Raw genomic sequence first — 19,315 nt, 5'->3', positions numbered from 1 at the left:
TGCTGGAGGCGGCATGTGTAACTGCTAGTGTGAGTTCTGTCATTTGAAAAAAAACTATTTTTGATTGATTCTGGATTTGAAGTTGCGAGCATCATGGAAGTTCTCTTGAACAAAGCATCAAGCAGTTGATCATTTTCCCTTCAGTTGTTGCTCAACTGCAAAATTCTGTGCACCTTATTTTGTAGAGCTCCTGTTTAAAGAAAGGAGATATAACACAGATCTGTTTAAATCAAATAAAAAAAGATTCTGTAAAACACCTCAATGAAACCACACTGTGATTCCTCCATAATTTGCACTTTTGTCACAGGTCTCCTGTGGTGCATGTAGGCATGGCTTACCTGAAACCTCACCCACTTTAATGTAAGCTCTGGATTCCCATCATCTTCATAATCAAGTTCTCTGCAGATCTTAGTCAGCGGGTCACATCAGTAGATTTTTGTACATTTATTTACTGCAGACAACTAGAATATATTGCTTCTGGCTTATTTCCACATTTTTTTCTGAGACAATGACCATGAAGTGCATGTCACTGCATCAGTCACTTTACAGCTGTGCTATGCTGTTACATAATGCAGCTGCATACACTGAGAGTTTTTAGATGAGAACGTTTTGAGATGGAAGTTCACTGAATGAACAAACTGCTGTAGCTTCTATATAAATGCATGTACAAGCCTACACTTTATCCAAACTTCATCTTCAAATTATGATGGCAACTAGAGCGCAATGTCATAATAAATCAAAAAGGTGGGTTGAAATAAGCTGCTTCTCAGCATTTTTATGGGAGGATAGTCTTTGAAAATACATTAAAATATCTTTTAAGAAAAACCTAATAGTGTCAATAATGATTTTTTTATTCCTTAACCTGTCCGATATCTCAGATAAGGTCAGTATGAAATGCTCCCATGTCACTGAGCACAGAAGTTTGTATTTTTCTCTCTGAAAGCAAACATCTCCTGCATTTCTACATCAACTGGCAGCAGGAAATGTAGCACACATATGCTTCACCCATGTTTGGTGGGGTTTGGGTTAGAAAGATTCAAGTTCATTCATATTCATTCATTCATAATCTCACAAATACTGTACTTTGTGCTCATTCCTTTTTTAATCTCCAAGTATGCAACTTTTTACGCCAAAAAACATGCAGAGGAGGAGGAGAGCGGTGTTTACATGTCCTGACTTCCTCAGCTTTCTCTGTGACCGTTCACAGTTCTGGAGCAGTATCTACAAAGCCCGAGAGAGTAAAACCAGGGCACTTCAGAGGAAAAGGAAACATAGCAAATGAGACTTCTCCAGCTGTCTTACTCTACATCCTTATGTTCAGCCACATCAGGCAAAATAGCACCTGGATAAACAGCTTCCAGGCAAATGAAGCAGGATTAGTAAATATGCACAAAGCGCTCAACCCTCTATCTTCTCACACTGTTACTCAACAGCAACAGGAGAAAGCACTGGTAAAGAGGAGCTCTCCCCAACTTAATCTATATTGAAGATGTATGGTTAAATTCTGCTTTAAAAAAAAAATAGCAGAGTAATCACTCACATTAACGGACACTTTGACTCACTACATTCCCTCATGCTCCGCATAACATCAAGTATGAACCTGAAATGTGAAGCCGCTGTTTTCCTCCAATCTGCAGAAAGCTGCATCTTTTTGGGAATTCTGTGTCAGGTGAGCTGTTGCTGCCCCCTGCTGTCCATATCTGAATGCGCCTCCTCTTTCAGGTCAATCCAGACGACTTCAAAGAAGGAACCTTCACCCAGCACACAGATGAGGCTGACATAGACGTAAGAAAAACATCGCTGTCAGTGAAATGCTTAATAAGTCTTGAAGAAAGTCTAGCTGATGTGTTCCTTTGTGTGTGTGTGTGTGTTAGACCAAGCTGAGCCGACTGTGTGAGCAGGACAAGGTAGTGCGCATGCAGGAGGAGAAACTGCAGCAGCTGCACAGGGAGAAGGTATAGCAGACTGTGCAACTGCGTGTTTGTCTGTGAGGAGTCTCAGGTGTGCAAGAAGTAATTGTCTGTGTATGTGCGTGTTATGCAGCACACTTTGGAGACAGCTCTGCTGTCTGCCAGTCAGGAGCTGAGTGAACAGAGCATCTCTGACGTTGCAGCCACACAGAGCCTTGTCCAGCAGAGGGACGTGCTGCAGGGCGGTCTGCTCAGCACCTGCAGAGAGCTGTCCCGGGTCAACACCGTGAGCACACACACACACTCACAGAGCACTGCAGCACAGGAACTCAGATGTCATCAGAACAAGTTAAAAACCTTGGAGTCATTTTGGACTCAAATCGGAGTTTCCGAACCCCACTTTATGTAACAAATCTAACAAAGACGCTTTCTGTTTTATTGCCCAAAGAGCATTTTAGAGCCCCACCATTTGTGTCTACAAACTTAAGATGTCTTTACTTTATGGTAAATACAATTAATTACATTGCAGCATTAGTTGGGTTTCAAGTGACTTTTATTTCTTTACTGTCTAACTATTTGGCGAACCAACATATTTGTTTAATTTTATTCTCGCTTTGATTTTTGTCCAACAATCACCTCTGTGATCTTTATCATTTAACAATTATGCATTTGTTTTTGACTGTATCTAGTGTTTACTCACTTAAATTTGTGAGATTTTATAAGAAAAAGCATAACTTAGGGTGAATAATGCAGCCCTTCACTGCAGCTATCAGCCATCTTTTCTGAACTGTGGTGGCTGGAAATATGCTGATTGTAGTTCATACACATGTTGATTACAAAGCTGATAAAGGCTGTAATGCATTCACTTTGGTTATTTTGTGTGGCTACTTTGTTTTAACTGCCATCAGTCCACTGATGATAGTAGCAGAATGACTGCGGTATACAACCAATGTTTAAAAAAAGTTGGGCCATTAGTTAAGGTGGTGCCTGCTTCAGGAGACAGATCAGTTGTCCCTCAACTGGGAGATCTGTGGTTCCAACACTGGTCTCAAGAACACACATTATATGTCTTTGTGGAAGATACTGAACCCATCTGTGTGTCGCATTCACCTGTAAGTCACTCTTGAGTAGAAATGTCCACTCAGTAAATAGAAAAGGAAAATGGAAACAGAATAATATGGTAATAATAATAATCAAATGTTAAAATGGAGACATTTTCTTGTTTGGATAAATATATCCTTGATCCAAACCCTGTGTAAGTGTTTTGGAAGCGAGATTTTAATGTTTTGATTTTAAGATTCCAATTTCCTTTGCTGGTCATAGTTATGTTCTTTCAGACATAAAAATAAAAGTATGTGTTGTTAAAACACCAGATAAAACAGATCCAACAGAATATAATCAGTCAATGAATATGATCAAAGAGATATAGGTCTGATTTCTGCAGCTGTTCAGGAGCCTGGTGGCCTCCTAACTGCAGGAGGGAATATAGCTCATTTCTTGCTCTGTGGATGTCATGCCACTTGTAAACATCCATCAGTGATGGCAGTGAGACAGTAAAGTGGATCTAGGTACAATATTTCTTTTACAACTGTTTCACAGCCCCTCTTCCATCAACATCAGTTTTCTCCTTTAAAGATTTTTTTTTCTTCATTGATAAATGAATTAGAATAACTGTTAGAATAACAGCAGTCAGGCTGTGTGATCTCAACCGTCTTTGACAGTCTGGCAGGCGTGTTCTGCTTCAGGTGGTAGAAGCTCTCTGATCCATGACAGTCCTGAGGGTGCACGCTCACAGGTGTAGAGAGTAAAACTAGAACATGCCCAGCACATTATGTTGGATGATGACAGTCAAAGCAGCCGTAATTACCAACTTGACAGCCAGCGCAGTTGTTCAGCGGCTTCCAGGAATCCTCCCGAAGCTCCACCTATGGAGCCCCCTCTTTGGGAAACTCCACTCACTGACATGTGTTTTAAAACACACCTCATAATGAAAACCTGTGGATATGTCTGGTATTTGTATTTCTTATTGTTGTAGTCAGTGAACATCCTTCTCCTCTTATCTCCTCTGGTAGAGCACTTTGTACCTGTGTTGCAAAGAGAAAGAAAATAATGTTTCAGTGGAAGAGGATAAAGCCATCAGTTATGACAGTGTGACGGCAGCCGTAGGACTGTGCACACACACACTCTGACCGAGATGTTGGCTGGTGTCCTGCTTTCAGGAACTGGAGCGGTCCTGGAGGGAGTATGACAGGTTGGAGGCAGATGTCACTCTGGCCAAGTCCAACTTGTTGGAGCAGCTGGAGGCCCTGGGCAGCCCACAGGTAACACACACTGACATGCACTCTCACACACCCTTAGGGGCTGATTAAGGTCTAACAGCATTTGTCTGACCTTGTGCGCATGTGCTGTGTGTGTCTCTTAGACAGAGCCTCCAAGTCAGCGGCACATCCAGATCCAGAAGGAGTTGTGGAGGATCCAGGACGTGATGGAAGCTCTGTCTAAAAATAAACCCCAGCGGAGCGCAGACAGCAGTGAGACTCACATACACATACCCATTTCACAAGTAGACCTCTGTGTTTTACCTCTGCTACACCTTGTACTTGCTTCTGAAAACATTATTTACCACATTGGTCATTTTAACTCATCTTCTTCATTGTCATCTTCTCCCCAGTATGAGTGTGACCCTCTCCTTATGAATTTCATTCACACAAAAGTATTTAAAGGCAGTAAAGAAATATTGGAAATCTGTGAAGGAAACCTTCTGGGAGGGACATGTAGAATAACAACTTGCATTGATCTGACATATTATTTTGCATGTATGTAAAAAAAAAAGCTCCTTGTAATGCATAGAGACAAATTCTGAGCATGTGACATCCTCATCTCTGTGTTCAGCAGGTCTTCCTGGTTCCAAGCCTCTCTCCAGTCAGCAGAAGGATGAGGTATGGCCCACATTGCACACTCTCATACATGATTCAGATCCTTTTCAGCATCTGGCTCCAGGGACATGTCTCAAAAGTTTAAAAAACAAAGGGATTGAGATGAATAGTTTATACATTTATCTCAGTATATTAAATATCTGTGTGCCAGCTGTTAGCATGCTAACAGTCTATTTGGATACATTCTGTATATATTCTGTGCCGTGGAAGATGTGTTTTAAGTTCCTGCCTTCCTGCCAGATTTACCAGCGGGCACAGCTGATTCTATATGCTGCTTGAAATCCATTTGTTAGTGTGTTCATGATTGAAATATTCCAGACTTCCTTCAAATAACAGAAAGGTTCATGATTTACTTTGGACTGTGCCCATTCTGTCCCTTTGGTTTGACAAAATAGTTTGACAGTATTATATATAATACTGAGGTGCGTTTGGACTGAATATGAAGCACAATTATATTCACAGGAATGCGTATTTTCAGTGGAGATCTGTAAGCTTACGCACGTTTATTTTACCACTCACACTAATGTCTGCTGTTTATTTCAGACATGATGTATTAGGTGCCAAAGTGATCCTGCCAGCCACCTTTGTAACACATTGGCTGCCCCATCCACGCATATGATCTTTACAGTTCACCTAATTCAACATGCTGTTGAAGTTGTCGTGTCATGTTAATGGTAGTCTAACTAGGTTAGTTAATCTGAAAAATGTTTAACATGTGTTGAGGCATCTTCACCTTAGTTTACACATAGAAACACAAACACTATATTGCCAAAAGTATTCGTTTATCTGCCTTTACATGCATATAACCTTAAGTGACATCCCATTCTTAATCCATAGGGCTTAATATGACATATGACAACAGCTTAAACTCTTCTGGGCCAGCTTACCATAAGGTTTATGGGAATTTTTGACCATTCTTCCAGAAGCGCATTTATGAGGTCAGACACTGATGTCGGACAGAAGGCGTGGCTCGCAGTCTCTGCTCTAATTCATCCCAAAGGTTTTCTATCGGGTTGAGGTCAGGCCAGTCATGATCTTCCACACAAACTGGCTCATCCATGTATTTGTGGACCTTGCTTTGTGCACTGGTGCGCAGTCATGTTGGAACAGGAAGGGGCCATCCCCAAACCGTTTCCACAAAGTTGGGAGCATGAAATTGTCCAAAATGTCTTGGTATGCTGAAGCATTCAGAGTTACTTTCACTGGAACTAAGGGGCCAAGCCCAGCTCCTGAAAAACAACCCCACACCATAATCCTCCCTCCACCAAACTTTACACTTGGCACAATGCTGTCCCCTGGCAACTGCCAAACCCAGACTCGTCCATCAGGTTGCCAGATGGAGAAGCGTGAATCGTCACTCCAGAGAACGCATCATCACTACTGTGGAGTCCAGTGGCGGCGTGCTTTACACCGCTGCTTCCGACGCTTTGCATCGCACTTGGGTATATATTGGCTTGGATGCAGCTGCTCGGCCATGGAAACCCATTCTATGAAGCTCTCTACACTCTGTTCTTGAGCTAATTTGAAGGCCACATGAAGGTTGGAGGTCTGTAGCGATTGAATCTGCAGAAAGTCAGCGACCTCTGCACACGATGCGCCTCAGCATCCGCTGACCCCCCTCTGTCATTTTACGTGGCTGAGTTGCTGTCACTCCCAGCAGCTTCCACTTTGTTATAATACCAGACAGATGACTGTGGAATATTTAGTAGCGAGGAAATTTCACAACCGGACCTGTTGCACAGGTGGCATCCTCACGATACCACGCTGGAATTCACTGAGCTCCTGAGAGAGACCCATTCTTTCACAAATGTTTGTAGAAGCAGTCTGCATGCCGAGGTGCTTGAATTTATACACCTGTGGCCATTTATCAAATGTTAATGTTATTTGGATGGGGGAGTGAATATTTTTGGCAATAGAGTGTATGTCTGCTTCACAGGTTCAGTCTGAAAACACCATCACTTGTTCCTGACTTCACTGACCAGGTGTAGAACAGCAGAACAGAATCTTGTATGTGATAACAGTGAGTGAACTGACGTCACATGCTCTTTTAACTGTCAACAGGCAGTGACGCTGCCGCTCAGTCCTCTAAAGGAGGGCAACAGTGTGCCCCCACGCCCGCCCCTCCCTCAGTACTACGACTCTTCAGAGCGCTCCCTTCACGTGCCCCCCCACCACTCGCACACCTGCAGCCGACCCCCTCACACTCACCGCCCCGAAGAGCGCAAGGCCAGCTCCAGGAATGGAGCCCACACTGTAAGGAGCCTTCCCTCCCCCCCTCCATCCACATTCCCTCATCCTGTGACCCTAAGCCAACTTCCCAATCCATCTGAGCTTAGTATTTCCACTCCTCAGCTCCGTCCTGTTAGCTCAGCATAGGTACTCTGAAGTAACAGTGAGGTCATTCATTTCAGCATTCTGTTTTCCTGCAGTCTTTGCTTCATTCATCCGTCCCGTCACTCATCATTCTGGCATTCTCAACCATCGTGGTTCATAGCAGATTCATTTCTGGTTTTCATTGCTCGCGCTCCTCCCTTTGTGTGGATGTTGAAAGATCCCATTTTTGAAGAAGAAAACTGTTCCTACTCTGTTGCAGGGTTTGGATGATTGAGGGGGAAAAAATTCTCTATAAACCAGGAATGGTTCTGCAAGAATGTTTTAGATGGAAGGAGACATTTACTGTAGATCTCAGGGTTGTTGTCACTTTTCACACTCTGTAGTGGAGACAAGTCAGCATGATGCTGTCTTTACCTTTTTTCCTTACTGTTTCTACTGTTCCTCTCTGGTTAATCCTGGTTAAGTCCTGGATGGAAAAAGATTATATTCCTTTGTTCTATTTTGCCCTCTTATCACAATAAGAAGCACCACAAACTCTCAGTCTTAGTATCTGACCCATCTTTGTGGTCGTAGATGGAGACAAAAAAATGAAATGCAATTCAGATTATTTTCATAAACAGGATAGCACATCACACCAAGCACATTTACAAAAAACAGCATAAAGGGAAAACTTTTGCACAGCATTGTGTGTGTGTGTGTGTGTTTGTCCATGTGCGTATTTCCCTGGCACCTGCTACTCTGTGAGCATTCTAACCCTTAGCATTACTTTACCTTGCCCTCTTAGCAAGCTCCAGACTATCGACTGTATAAGAGTGAACCCGAACTTACTACTGTGAACGAGGAAGTGGACGAGGCCAATGGCGAAGACAAGACTGAGACGTCTGCTGAGAGTAAAGACACTACAGCCTCAAAAGGTATATCTACAGTGTTACATAAGTCGCTTTCGCATACACATTGTAGACCTAAAATGTTCCAACACAAGTATCCACATCATATGCTCTTGACTAAGATTTACCACACAGCCCCCATGTAAAATCTGGGGATCATAAGATAGTGAGACATTGAATAAACATCTATTCATCCATTATCTTCCGCTCATCCGAGGTCGGGTCATGGAGGCAACCGGAGACCTCCCTTTCCCGAGCAACACTCTCCAGGTCCTGCTGGGAGGGCATTCCCAAGCCAGGTGGCATATGTAATCCCTTTAAAATGTTCTGGGTCTGGCCCAGGGCCTCTTCCCAGTTGGATGTGCTCAAAGAACTTCCAAGGGGAGGCGAACAGGACACATCCGAATCAGATGCCCAAACCACCTCAGCTGACTCCTTTCTATGCAGAGGAGCAACGGCTCGACTCTGAGCTCCAACCAGATTATCAAGCTCCTCACCCTATCTCTACCGCTCAGGGACCAAATAGTGCGCAAAAGCAACTCCGCTACCCCGTACTCCTGCAGCACCCCCACAGGATCCCTCAGGGAACACGACTATAAACTTTCTCCAAGTCCACAAAACACATGTACACTGAATGGTCAAACTCCTGTGACTCCCTCAGTAAGTCTGTGAGAGTGAAGGTCTTATAGTTGAAACATACTCTACGGCCCAACCTCCCCTGGTAGAAAAAGTCTCCCCGAGGTATGAGTTGAACGTCTCAAGGACAGGAGTCTGTCTGGAAGGACAGGAGTCTGTCTGGCAGATTGATGATAAAGGACAATCAGAATCTTCCCTCAGCCTGAGTTGATGTGGAGGTGAGCCCAACTATATACAGGTCCACCTCACACATCAGCTCAGGCTCTTTCCCCGCCAGTGAGACAATGTTCCATGTCCCAAGAGTCAGTTTGCAATGCAAGAATTGTTTGATCATGTCTGTAAACATTTTGGAGCATTTGCTGCTGCTGTACTTTCTGCTGACCTGTATGCTTCTTTTTGCTCCCCATTGTTGTGGATATGTACAGATACATACAGTTCCCATATCAACACAATAAGGAGCCTCGTCTGCTGGTCTCAACATGTGAAACTCAAAAAAGAAAACTCAGAGATTTCCATGAAGTCATTTCTGTGCACTTAAGACACCCTACCTCACCATTCCAGCCAGAAGTCCCATCTCCAGCAGAAAGCCTCCTGTTGTGATATTATATATAGACAGCAACTGTGGAAAGGGACCAGATCAAAGTGTCTACACAGTCTCCTGAAAATCTCTGATGTTCATGTGTGAAAAAAACAACAACTTTAGAGCTGATACTCTTTTACTGTCTGTCCTGGAGTTCGAACTGTTAGTTACATCGTAACTATGGTTCTTCCTGGTTTAGACCTCAGGGCATTTCTCTGTGGAGCATGTGCTCTTTGGGTACTCCGGCTTCTTCCCACTGTCCAAAAACATGTATTGGTGACTCTAAATTGTCCCTAGGTGTGAATGTGTGTGGTTGTTTCTCTCGTTTGTCTTTGTGTGGCCCTGCGATGGACTGACGACCTGTCAAGAGTGTACCCAACCTCTCGCCACATGGCAGCTTGTAAAGGTTCCAGCCCCCTTGTGACCCTGAATTGGATTAAGCGAGTATAGAAAATGGATGGATGGATGATGCTGAAGTGGGTCACACCAAGCCACAAGCCCTCATTGTGCGCTTCAGTCAACCGTAGCAGACTCACAGTGCTGCTTCAAGCCGAGCAACACATACTATTCACATCTGTCCATATGTAGGTGGATTTCCACATCCCACATATCCAGTTGGAGAGATAGTCTCAATGCACTTGAGAATATTTGAAGAGGCTCCGATTAAAAAGGAGGGCAACAAGAATAAAGGAAGAATAAAGGCACATTTAACGTTCTGTGTGGTCTTAATGACCATCAGGATTAGGTCCAGGTAGAAGTCTCACTGATTTACCTAATTTTGTCCACATTTCTTTGTATTTTTTGGAAACTGGACACTTGATTAGTGTTTCGTTGTTGCTGTGAAAGTAACGGTGTTCCTGCTGTTTCTCCAGCAGCGCCCCCTTACCCAGTGGGTATTGTCCCTCCCAGGACCAAATCTTCCATGAGCCCTCCTGAGTCCTCCACCATTGCGTCCTACGTCACCCTGAGGAAGACCAAGAAACCTGAATCCCGATGTGTAAGTCTTGCCTTTAGCATCAACAGAGAGAAAAAAAAAAACAGTTTAGCTCAAATGAACCAATTCCAACTCAACTAATGGGACAGAAACAGCCCAAACATGTTTTTCTCAGACAGTTTATCACAGCAGCTGCTCTCCATACGGATTTTTGTTTTTTGTTTCAAATGTTTGCAAATGTTGCCGAGTTGCAGTTTCCCCTTTAGCCCTCCTTTCCGCACAGCTCACACCTTGTACCTATTTTAGTTTATTTGGATATGTTACGCAATGAACTGAAGATGCATTGCACATTAAACTGAAAAGCAAAGGGAAATATTAACCTACTTACTGTAAGAACTGAAACTAAAACTTGTTTTTATTTTATTTTCGTCATGGTCAAGCTATGAGCAAAAGCGTGGAACATGTGCTGCTCACGAACAAATCAGGACAAAGAAGGCTCTTAATATGTTTTAACTAAGTGCATGTGTCTCAGGTTATATGGTGAATGACTCTTAAGCCTGTCCCTCAGTTACTCCCATATACTCTCACGTCATTTAAACATATTTTAACCTCTCTGAGGCCTGGTATCTACTTAATGATGGAAGTGTTTGCATGTTGCTTTGGAGCCAGTCCTAGGCCACCACAGTAGTGTTGCATTTTACAGCTTTTTGTACATTTCACTTTTCTGACAGCTGATGACAGATTTTGATCCGTCTGTAACACTGTTTCAGCCTGGCGGCTCTTTTCTGCTCCCAGTTCAGGAAGTGTTGTGGTGCTTTTTTTTTTTTTTATATGTATAAAAGATGTGGATTGTTGTTAAAATTCATTCTTCCTTCTCTTCCTTCCTTTAGGGATTGATATGTAGGAAGTTAGCGCTTAGACTGAAGAAAATAATGTTTTTGCATTGGGGTAGCACAACTAACCAAAGTTTCTCTAGCCTCTCCTTTAACTAGTTCCACTGAAGACATACAAACATAACACCAAGCTAACATAGCGGCAAAAACATACTCTACGGCCCGGGCAGGCCAGACTGCAACAGCAGGCCCTTAAGAACAGGAAGATTCAGGTTGGAGCTGCCACAGATCAAACTTTCCCCAGCACATTTCCAACACCTCTTTGCTGGTTTATGGTTTGTCCCTCCTCCAACATCCGTAAGGACATACCACTGCTGGCCAGGTCTTTTGGACGTGCTCTGACGCTGTTGTCTGCCCCCAACAGTTTGATCCTTGTTAAAGGATGCCTTTTCTCACACATCCAGCATGTTAGATCCCATCTTAGTTCTGTAGTGGACAGGTGGGAATTTTTTTTCTGCTCAGGATACAGACATGTGACATTTAAAGAAGTTAGAGTTGTCAACTTGTTTTTCTAGGCCAACATGAGAAAATGGGTGCAAAATTAACTTAGCTTGTTGTAATAAAGGCACGGACTATGTATCTTTAGTGCTTCGTCTGATGTGATCACTTAACACAGCGATTGAAGAATTATCTCAAGTAGCAATAACATTTATTTTAACCACAAATGAAGGTGAAGATGTTGGATAGAACTGTTACATGGACCTCCTGGAGATTTTAGACTGATGGATGAAAATATTTTTCCTTCGTTTTTCATTTTTAAAGAAGACACGTCTCACTCTTCTGGTTCCCGGCTTTCAATTTTCTGGAGCTCTTTTTAAAAAAATTTTCTTTTTTCTTTTATAAAGACACAAGGATACAGAACATACTAATTCAGGCTGATAAACAAGAACAGGACTGTTTCTGTGGTGGTGTGTTTACTGATGAAAGTGGAAGTGTGCACAAATTAATTTAGAGCTCCAGTAATGGAGCCTCATGTTACTCCATACTGCATGCTGCCGTCATACCATGTGAGTCCAGTGTTTAACAGAAGGTTTGAATCACTGTCAGCTAGACAAAAATGAAAATATTCACTAGTAAATGAAGACCATGTTGTCGTGTCATTTCACTGGTTAATGGAAGTAGAAAGTATAGCACTGAGCGTTCTCCTGTGCAGGATCGTCCCAGGAGTGCAGTGGATCAGATGGGATTTGGGGAGCGAGAGGTGGGGAGAACAAGGATGAGTGTGGAGGAGCAGCTGGAGAGGATAAGGAGAAACCAAGAGGCCTCGTCACTCCGCGAGAAGAGGAGAGAAACGCCCTCCCGCTCACCCTCCTTCAACAAAGACAAACCGTTTCATATCCTGCAGGTGATGTCACACACAAACACAAGCCTGTAAGCCTGAACCAGAATGTGTGTGTTGAAGGCTGCAGTATGTACCTGAAGTCATGTGCCGTGTGTGTGTATGTGTGCAGAATCGTGCCCAGGCAGAAGGGTCGTGTCCAGACCCTGTGGAGCTGGAGTTAGCTCTGCAGCAGCTGAAAGTCGCTCACATGGAGGAGAGCAGGACAGATCCAGAGGCTACAGGAGCACACAAACAAGGAGTGCTCACTTCACCACAGGTACGTCTGATATTTGTGTTACAACTTGTAGGCCATGCTCACAATTCAGTGTGTCTGCAAGCACATCCATACTGAATAACACACTGCCTGACCAAAAAAGTCACACTAATGTTTGGATAGACCACCTTTTGCTTTGATTGCAGGACACTTTTACCTTTGCATTGTTCTGATAAGCTTATGTAGTGTCACAACCTTTCTTTCCATCCAGAGTTGCATTCATTTTCCTCAAAGATCTTGTGTGATGATAAAGAGTCAGACTGCTGCATAAATTATTATCCAGCATATCTCAAAGATCCTCAGTGAGCTTAAGGTCTGGACTCTGTCTGGACTCAATCCATGTGATGAAATGATCTTTTATGCTTCCTGAACCACTCTTTCACAGTTTGAGCCTGGTGGACCCTGACATTGTTATTTTGAAATATGACTTTACCATCAGAGAAGAAATAAGTATATTAATGTAAAAACCTACTCATTCAGCATACCCAGGTAGTCAGATGAGCTCGTCTTTTGGCTCCATAACCTCAACCTGGCCAATTGAACCAAACTGATAATTTGTTTAATTTTTTGGGGAACTTTTTTGGACCAGACAGTGTATATACAGACATGATGATATGATGGCCTGATTCTATTCCAATCTGCAGGAGGTGCAGAGAGCAAAGGAGGAAAATGCCGAGGGTGAGGAGGTACAGCAGGAGAAGGACCTGCATGAGTCACAGGCTGGGACCAACAGTATAAACAATGAGGTACTGTAAACAGGACAGTTAAAATAAAATGAATAGACATGCCTTTGGAGAACAAAAGGAAATCAGATTGGATGTTACAGAACCACTGGGGGGGAGATGCAGTATAATTTAAATGTGGATGTAATAGCACATATTTTCCACAGAATTTGTTGTTCAATGACTGAAACAATTCAATGAAAAATGCTAAAGCAGAGCTCATTTCACAGTGTGAGCAGAATATCAGAATAAACTTACTTACTAAACTCACTGTCTAACAATCCAGATTAAGTTTTTTCTTTGACCTTGATCTTGATCTGTCCCCATAGGTTCAGAGTGGGCTCTAAAAAAACCCAAGTCATTCTGCAAGCCTCAGATAAAGCAAAACATGTTTATGGTTTTACAGGTCCGACTGGTTCATGTTCCTGCTGCTGCTGTGCGATTGAGAGAGGGAAGATGTCCCCAATGTTCTGAGAATGTCCTCAGTGGCAGTGTAGAATTACACAGTTAAAACTTCTCTCTGCTCTACATCATATGTTTAGATTAGAACTATGGATGTGCTCATGTGTACACTCCTGTAATGTTGCATTTGGAGCTAATTATGCATCAGTAATTAAAATGCTGTACTCAAATACCACTTTATTTTGTCAGTGGGAAAGCAGATAGAGTAATAGATTATGTCAACATCCAGCAGGCTCCAAAATAAATTAAAGGCAAGCTGCACTGCTTGTAAACTGATACAAGAGACCCTACAGAGAGAGGAGAATCAAAGGAATCCACCACAATGTGTAATCCCTCACTGCAGCTAATCTGCCATTGTGTTTAAACTGGGACAGGAGGGGAGGATTAGAGGGACAGTGGAGAAAGATTGGTGGTGTGTCCACAGATGGTCCGATAATAAAAAAGTTTTGTTCTGTATAAAACGGTAGATACAGACAGTGTAAAACAAGAGCTGTGTGTGTATAGGAGGTAGAGCGCGATGGAAATAAGAATGAAGAATGTCCATAGATTGTCCAATACAGATGTGAATTCACCTGTAACACAAAGGTGACCTGTTGTATAGTGAACTGGTAAAAGGAAGGAGCGATTCCCTGAAGTGTTCTTTCATGAGGGAGAATGGTTTGCTCAGTAACCTCCTCTCCTGTGGGTTTTTCAGCCCTGTGAAAGCCAGAGGGTGGTGATTCTGGACCTTGGCACAGAGCCGCAGCGTGTGGAGATTGTGAACTTTCAACCCTTTGTGGATGACGAAGGCAGGGAGCAAGACCTCACCAGCTCTCCCACAAATACCACCACTGAAAACAGGTGTGTGTGTGTGTGTGCATTTGTGTGAACATGTATCACTGAGACAAGCATTTTAAGCTGTAGCTCTTGGCCATTTGTTGAAAGGGGGGACATTACAGGTGGTTGTCATTGACAGACAGACCCTCGGAGGGCAATTTGTGGGGTATTATACTAAAAGTGTCATTGTATGCTCTTCAAAGGACAGTATAACTATTAGTTTATGGTGTATACACACACCAACAGCCAAAGGAAATCCCATAACAACAACCAGCCACAGCAGCACACTGCTTGTAGAAGCATCAGTGCCACCTTCTGGACTGCAGTGATTCCCTCTGCAGAAACTCAGACAGACCAAAACAACTCCAATCAAGACTGACAACACAGTCGGTTCATCTGCTCCTCTTTTCACAAACACACAGTGGGAGGACAGTGAGTCAGTGTACTGTTGAAGCTCCCATCTGAAAAATGTTCCAGAACCAACTTGATGACAACACCGTATCTGGTGCCATTGGAGGCCTTGGGACCAGGCACCTCATTATCAGCTGTTTCTGCTGTGGGTGGGGCTACCTTTTTTGTGATTACTGATTGGATTGAAGTGCTGAACACATGGGGTTTGCTTGAACCCATTCAGTCCTAAGACTTTGTTTGAAACAGCATTCTCAAACCTATGGGTTTTCTGTAAAAACTTGCACACTGAAACTTTTTATTATTTTATTTATCAGCTGTGACTCACAGTGCACTGGTCTACAAGATAGCAAAATGAGTGACTTAAAAGAAGTAAAGATGATGACACGCCTGTTTTTCTGGGGAAATATGAGGATATCTGTATGAGCCAGAAGAAAAACTGCTGATAAGAAATCCAAAACTAAGTGACAAAGCAAATGTAATGCTCAGGAGGACGATATCCAAACAATCTGATACAACTTCTATCGTGGAAATAGTGACAAAGTAAACAAGGTCTAATGTGATATTGATGCATTATAAAAATGGTTGGAGGCGGTGCTTTACATGACTCCATTATAAATGGTATTGACTTTTGGGTAAATTAGTAATTTGTGGAGACCCCTTTGGCAGCAGAGACATATCCACTGGGTAGGACATGTGGGTGTTTTTCTTTTTTTTCCCCATTCTCAGTTGAATTTGATTGGAGCAATGTGGTGTAGCAAGTGTGTAGGAGAACATCAATAAATCCAGAACACAAAGTAATTATAATGAATACTGATGCCTCATTAGATTCAGTGCATTCATACCAGGGAGCCTCCTAATGAGGTAAAAAACAAATACCAAAAGTTCGTCTTAATCATTCTTTGAATGGTTGCTGAGAAAATTACAGGTATTGCCATTCATTTATTTAATTTCTTTAACACTATAAAAGAAACACACTTGTTTTTGTAGCTTTCAGACGCCAAGTCCCGAACCCAAGGAAGAGAAAAAGGACGTGAGCCAGCAAATGACCCGACAGGAAAACCTGGAGAAGAGCCTGGATTCATACAAGCATCTGACAACAGACAACAAGAAACACAATAATAACAACATGTTGGCTTGTAAGTAATGAAATCTGTCGTCATATGTTCAACCCGAGACCACATTTCACCTTAATCCAAATAGATGACCTTATCAATTGGTAATTTTACAGGATTTGGAAAACGTTTTTGAGTTTGTAGGAGAATGAAAATCTAAAGAAACACAGATCAAACCAGTTTTATGTTCACTGCCCACCCACACCAGTGTGCAAAAAGACTGAAGGATCATTTGTAGCATCTGATATTGTAGCACTGATGTTGGCAGGCGTACTCCTCTCCTGGAGACCTGAATTCAAAGCATTAGCAGATGGGAAAAAAATACCCTTTTTTGGGTATTTTAATAACTTTTCAACCATCAGCCTAGATCAAGAATCAAATTTCTGACTTCTCTTCCAGTTAATATGTTTTCCTTCTTCTTCTTTTTCAAAGACATTTCGAATTATATTCACACCTAAAAAGTGAAAAAGTACACAACTACAGCTTTTGAGCAAATTTAGGAGAATTATTGAACTGTTGATATGTGCCGCTGCTTGCACTCTTTATGCTACGCTAGGCTGATCTGATCCCATTCTTTACTTAGCACAGACTTGAAATCAATGTCACTCTTTCAATCTCACTCTCAGAAAGAAAGTAAATAGGTGCATTTCTTCAAATTATTCTTTGTCGAATCTAATTGGCCAAAAGATCACGTGTTTATCTGTCAATAAACTTTTGTTTCTGATTAAAACAACAAGTAAAGGATGAGCGTCACTAACATATTAATCAATTGTCACTTTCTGCTCCTCCCTGCAGCTCAGACGTTCACCTTGGTGAGCAGTGACACGTGAGCAAAGCCAGCCTCAACATGCACACTGGCGTCCCGTAGAGCCCAAATGTAGCCAGCCTGCACAGAGCATGCTCCATGGCTTCCTGCGTTTACAACAGAACTCCTTTGATACTACTGTTACATGCCCACATGGAAACTGAAACTAAGGATGACAGCCTTGCTAACTGACAGATGACCAGCAGCGAGACGGGCAGCCATCACATCCAGACAAAGAAAGGCAGATGTATTTTATCTTTAGTAGCTTACCAGTACGACATGACCAAAATAAAGATTCTGTGGATTCCTACTGGCCCCAAAACATGTCTACACCGAAAAGAAAAAGATTGTGAAATGGTTAGAGACACATGTTTTGACTTAAATCGACCTGAGCTAGCCCAGAAATGAATCATATGGAAGTTTAAATTGAACCACCTCTTTTTCCAGGGTTTCTCCAAAAAGCCAATTATTAACGAGAAAGAGGCAGTAAACCATGATGACAGAATATAAGAAATCAGCTGCTTGACTTTCAGACAGCTTCCAGTCTGCTTTGCTGAACAGAAAATCCTTGTTTATCCAAAATGGTTGAGATTTTCCAAACTTTTTCGAACTGCCATAATGTGCTCATCCAATGAAGTTGGAAATCCTCAGTCTCCTCCTCGTGTCCACTGCTGTTTGCAGTTTTGTAGATTACACATAAAGTTGAACTTTTTAACAACTGCCTTGAGAGGAACACTGCTGTGGCACATCCTATTTGAGGTCGAGGCAATGGTTAAAGGTTCATTACACAACTTTTACACATCACTGCCACTAACTTACATTGTTTTATTAGGCTCTGTAGAAAAATAACACAAAGGTGCTCAGAGACATTTTTCCTCAAAAATGTATGACCCTTTTCATTGTTTTAGGGTTTTAGTCCATAACCTGGGCACAAAGGAAAACATTTTACTGGGTGATGTGCTCTAGCACTGTTGTTTAGCCACATAATAGACAATGGTCACCTGTGGATTGCACCTCAGCCATTTGGTGTTAATGTGGCTCCATTGACTTCAGATGACCACAACCTGCAGGCTGGTTACAGAATTATGGACAATCAAATTCTAGTTCAAAAGATGTGCACAACAAGAAATAAAAACTAATACCTGAGCCTCACTTGAAGGCAGAGTAAAGGACACAATATGATTTTAGTTTACAACTGGAGACAACAGTCTTATCACGGCGAAAGCCGCGCTAACTGACAAAAAACTCAAGAGCAAACAAAGGCCACAGCCAAGCATGATCGTGACAAGTCTATGACGCCATTCACAGTGTTTAACACACATAAAGGGGATATGATTGTGGAGGCTGGAAGGGACTTGTTGCCCAAAGTAAAGGAGTTGAATTATCTGGAAGACTTGCTGAATATAGAGGAGGATGACCAAAAGAATAAGATGAGAAATGCAAGTAGATAAATAATTCTGACCCCAGTCACCCTTGCCAAGACACGGGTGAGGAGCACGAAACAGCCTTGGAAGGAGCCAGCCCTACTCGGTGAAATCCACATTCACTGATGAAAACGCACCATATTCCGGACGATTTCTGGGAATAAAAACAGCAAGTGAAACGTCTCCAAGAAGCTTGGAGAAGCAAAGCAGATGAGGTTTGTGTATGTGAGGATGATGTAGCCCTTTGACCTCTTAAGCCAGGTTTATGCCTCAAGGTCAAGTCGATGCAGAGCCAGCGTGACCTACACCTGATTGAGCAGTTATGCTTATGCAGTGTCTTTACATCTGCAGTTTAGACCCCTGAAGCCGTGGTTGGTCTCAGGGTTTCTGATGCTTCCTACATGCGATGACAATTTAAAACCGCCGCAGTCCACAACAACTGAAAATCACAACTTTACATTCAGCAACTAAAAAAAGTTGTGGAATGTAACTGCAGTTCTGTGACAATCTGAGGAGTTAACAAATGCACAATGAGTAAACATGAGTCAAGTACAGCCTGGACACTGAATTAGAGTCTGACTTATTGTTTTACAGGTGGAACACTGGGCCAGTTTGGAAATAGTTACTGTATAGTACACTGGAAGCAGCCAGGCAGTCCAGGTTTAGAGTGTAATATAACCTGCATCCATTAAAAATACCTTCTTTGTGTGGACTTGGAACCTATCCCAGCTGACCCCCCCCCTCCATGCAAACTCAGAACCTCGTTGCCATGAGATGACAGTGCCAACCACATTTCAAAGAATATTCCTGGCCATTTCTGGGCACAAGAAAATTAGAACTATAAATTTAAATCAAACC

At 42.5% G+C, this 19,315-nt stretch overlaps 1 protein-coding gene across 9 annotated transcripts in view; it reads left to right on the top strand.

Annotated features, from left to right (window-relative positions):
* The window catches only part of plekha5 (pleckstrin homology domain containing, family A member 5), a 155,888-nt gene extending 138,547 nt beyond the window's left edge, over window positions 1-17,341 (top strand). For 4 of the 9 annotated variants that reach the window (XM_072377874.1, XM_072377871.1, XM_072377878.1 and 1 more), the window contains 15 exons: window positions 1,723-1,785; window positions 1,875-1,955; window positions 2,044-2,196; window positions 4,130-4,231; window positions 4,333-4,441; window positions 4,803-4,849; window positions 6,908-7,099; window positions 7,965-8,094; window positions 10,156-10,280; window positions 12,264-12,455; window positions 12,562-12,708; window positions 13,350-13,451; window positions 14,584-14,729; window positions 16,104-16,252; window positions 17,024-17,341. In XM_072377874.1, the coding sequence (XP_072233975.1) occupies window positions 1,723-1,785; window positions 1,875-1,955; window positions 2,044-2,196; window positions 4,130-4,231; window positions 4,333-4,441; window positions 4,803-4,849; window positions 6,908-7,099; window positions 7,965-8,094; window positions 10,156-10,280; window positions 12,264-12,455; window positions 12,562-12,708; window positions 13,350-13,451; window positions 14,584-14,729; window positions 16,104-16,252; window positions 17,024-17,058 (1,773 nt within the window). In that variant the 3' untranslated portion in view covers window positions 17,059-17,341. The remainder of the gene's footprint in view (window positions 1-1,722; window positions 1,786-1,874; window positions 1,956-2,043; window positions 2,197-4,129; window positions 4,232-4,332; window positions 4,442-4,802; window positions 4,850-6,907; window positions 7,100-7,964; window positions 8,095-10,155; window positions 10,281-12,263; window positions 12,456-12,561; window positions 12,709-13,349; window positions 13,452-14,583; window positions 14,730-16,103; window positions 16,253-17,023) is intronic. The other 5 variants (XM_072377872.1, XM_072377873.1, XM_072377877.1 and 2 more) reach the window with 5 other exon arrangements.
* Window positions 17,342-19,315: the final 1,974 nt, after the last annotated feature.

This window comes from Leuresthes tenuis, unplaced genomic scaffold (assembly GCF_036924035.1).
Source record: "Leuresthes tenuis unplaced genomic scaffold, fLeuTen1.0.hap1 SCAF_23, whole genome shotgun sequence".
In the NCBI taxonomy this organism is placed as follows: domain Eukaryota; kingdom Metazoa; phylum Chordata; class Actinopteri; order Atheriniformes; family Atherinopsidae; genus Leuresthes; species Leuresthes tenuis.
The sequence above is the reverse complement of the archived record's forward strand: the minus strand, read 5'-3'. Positions and strand labels throughout refer to the sequence as shown.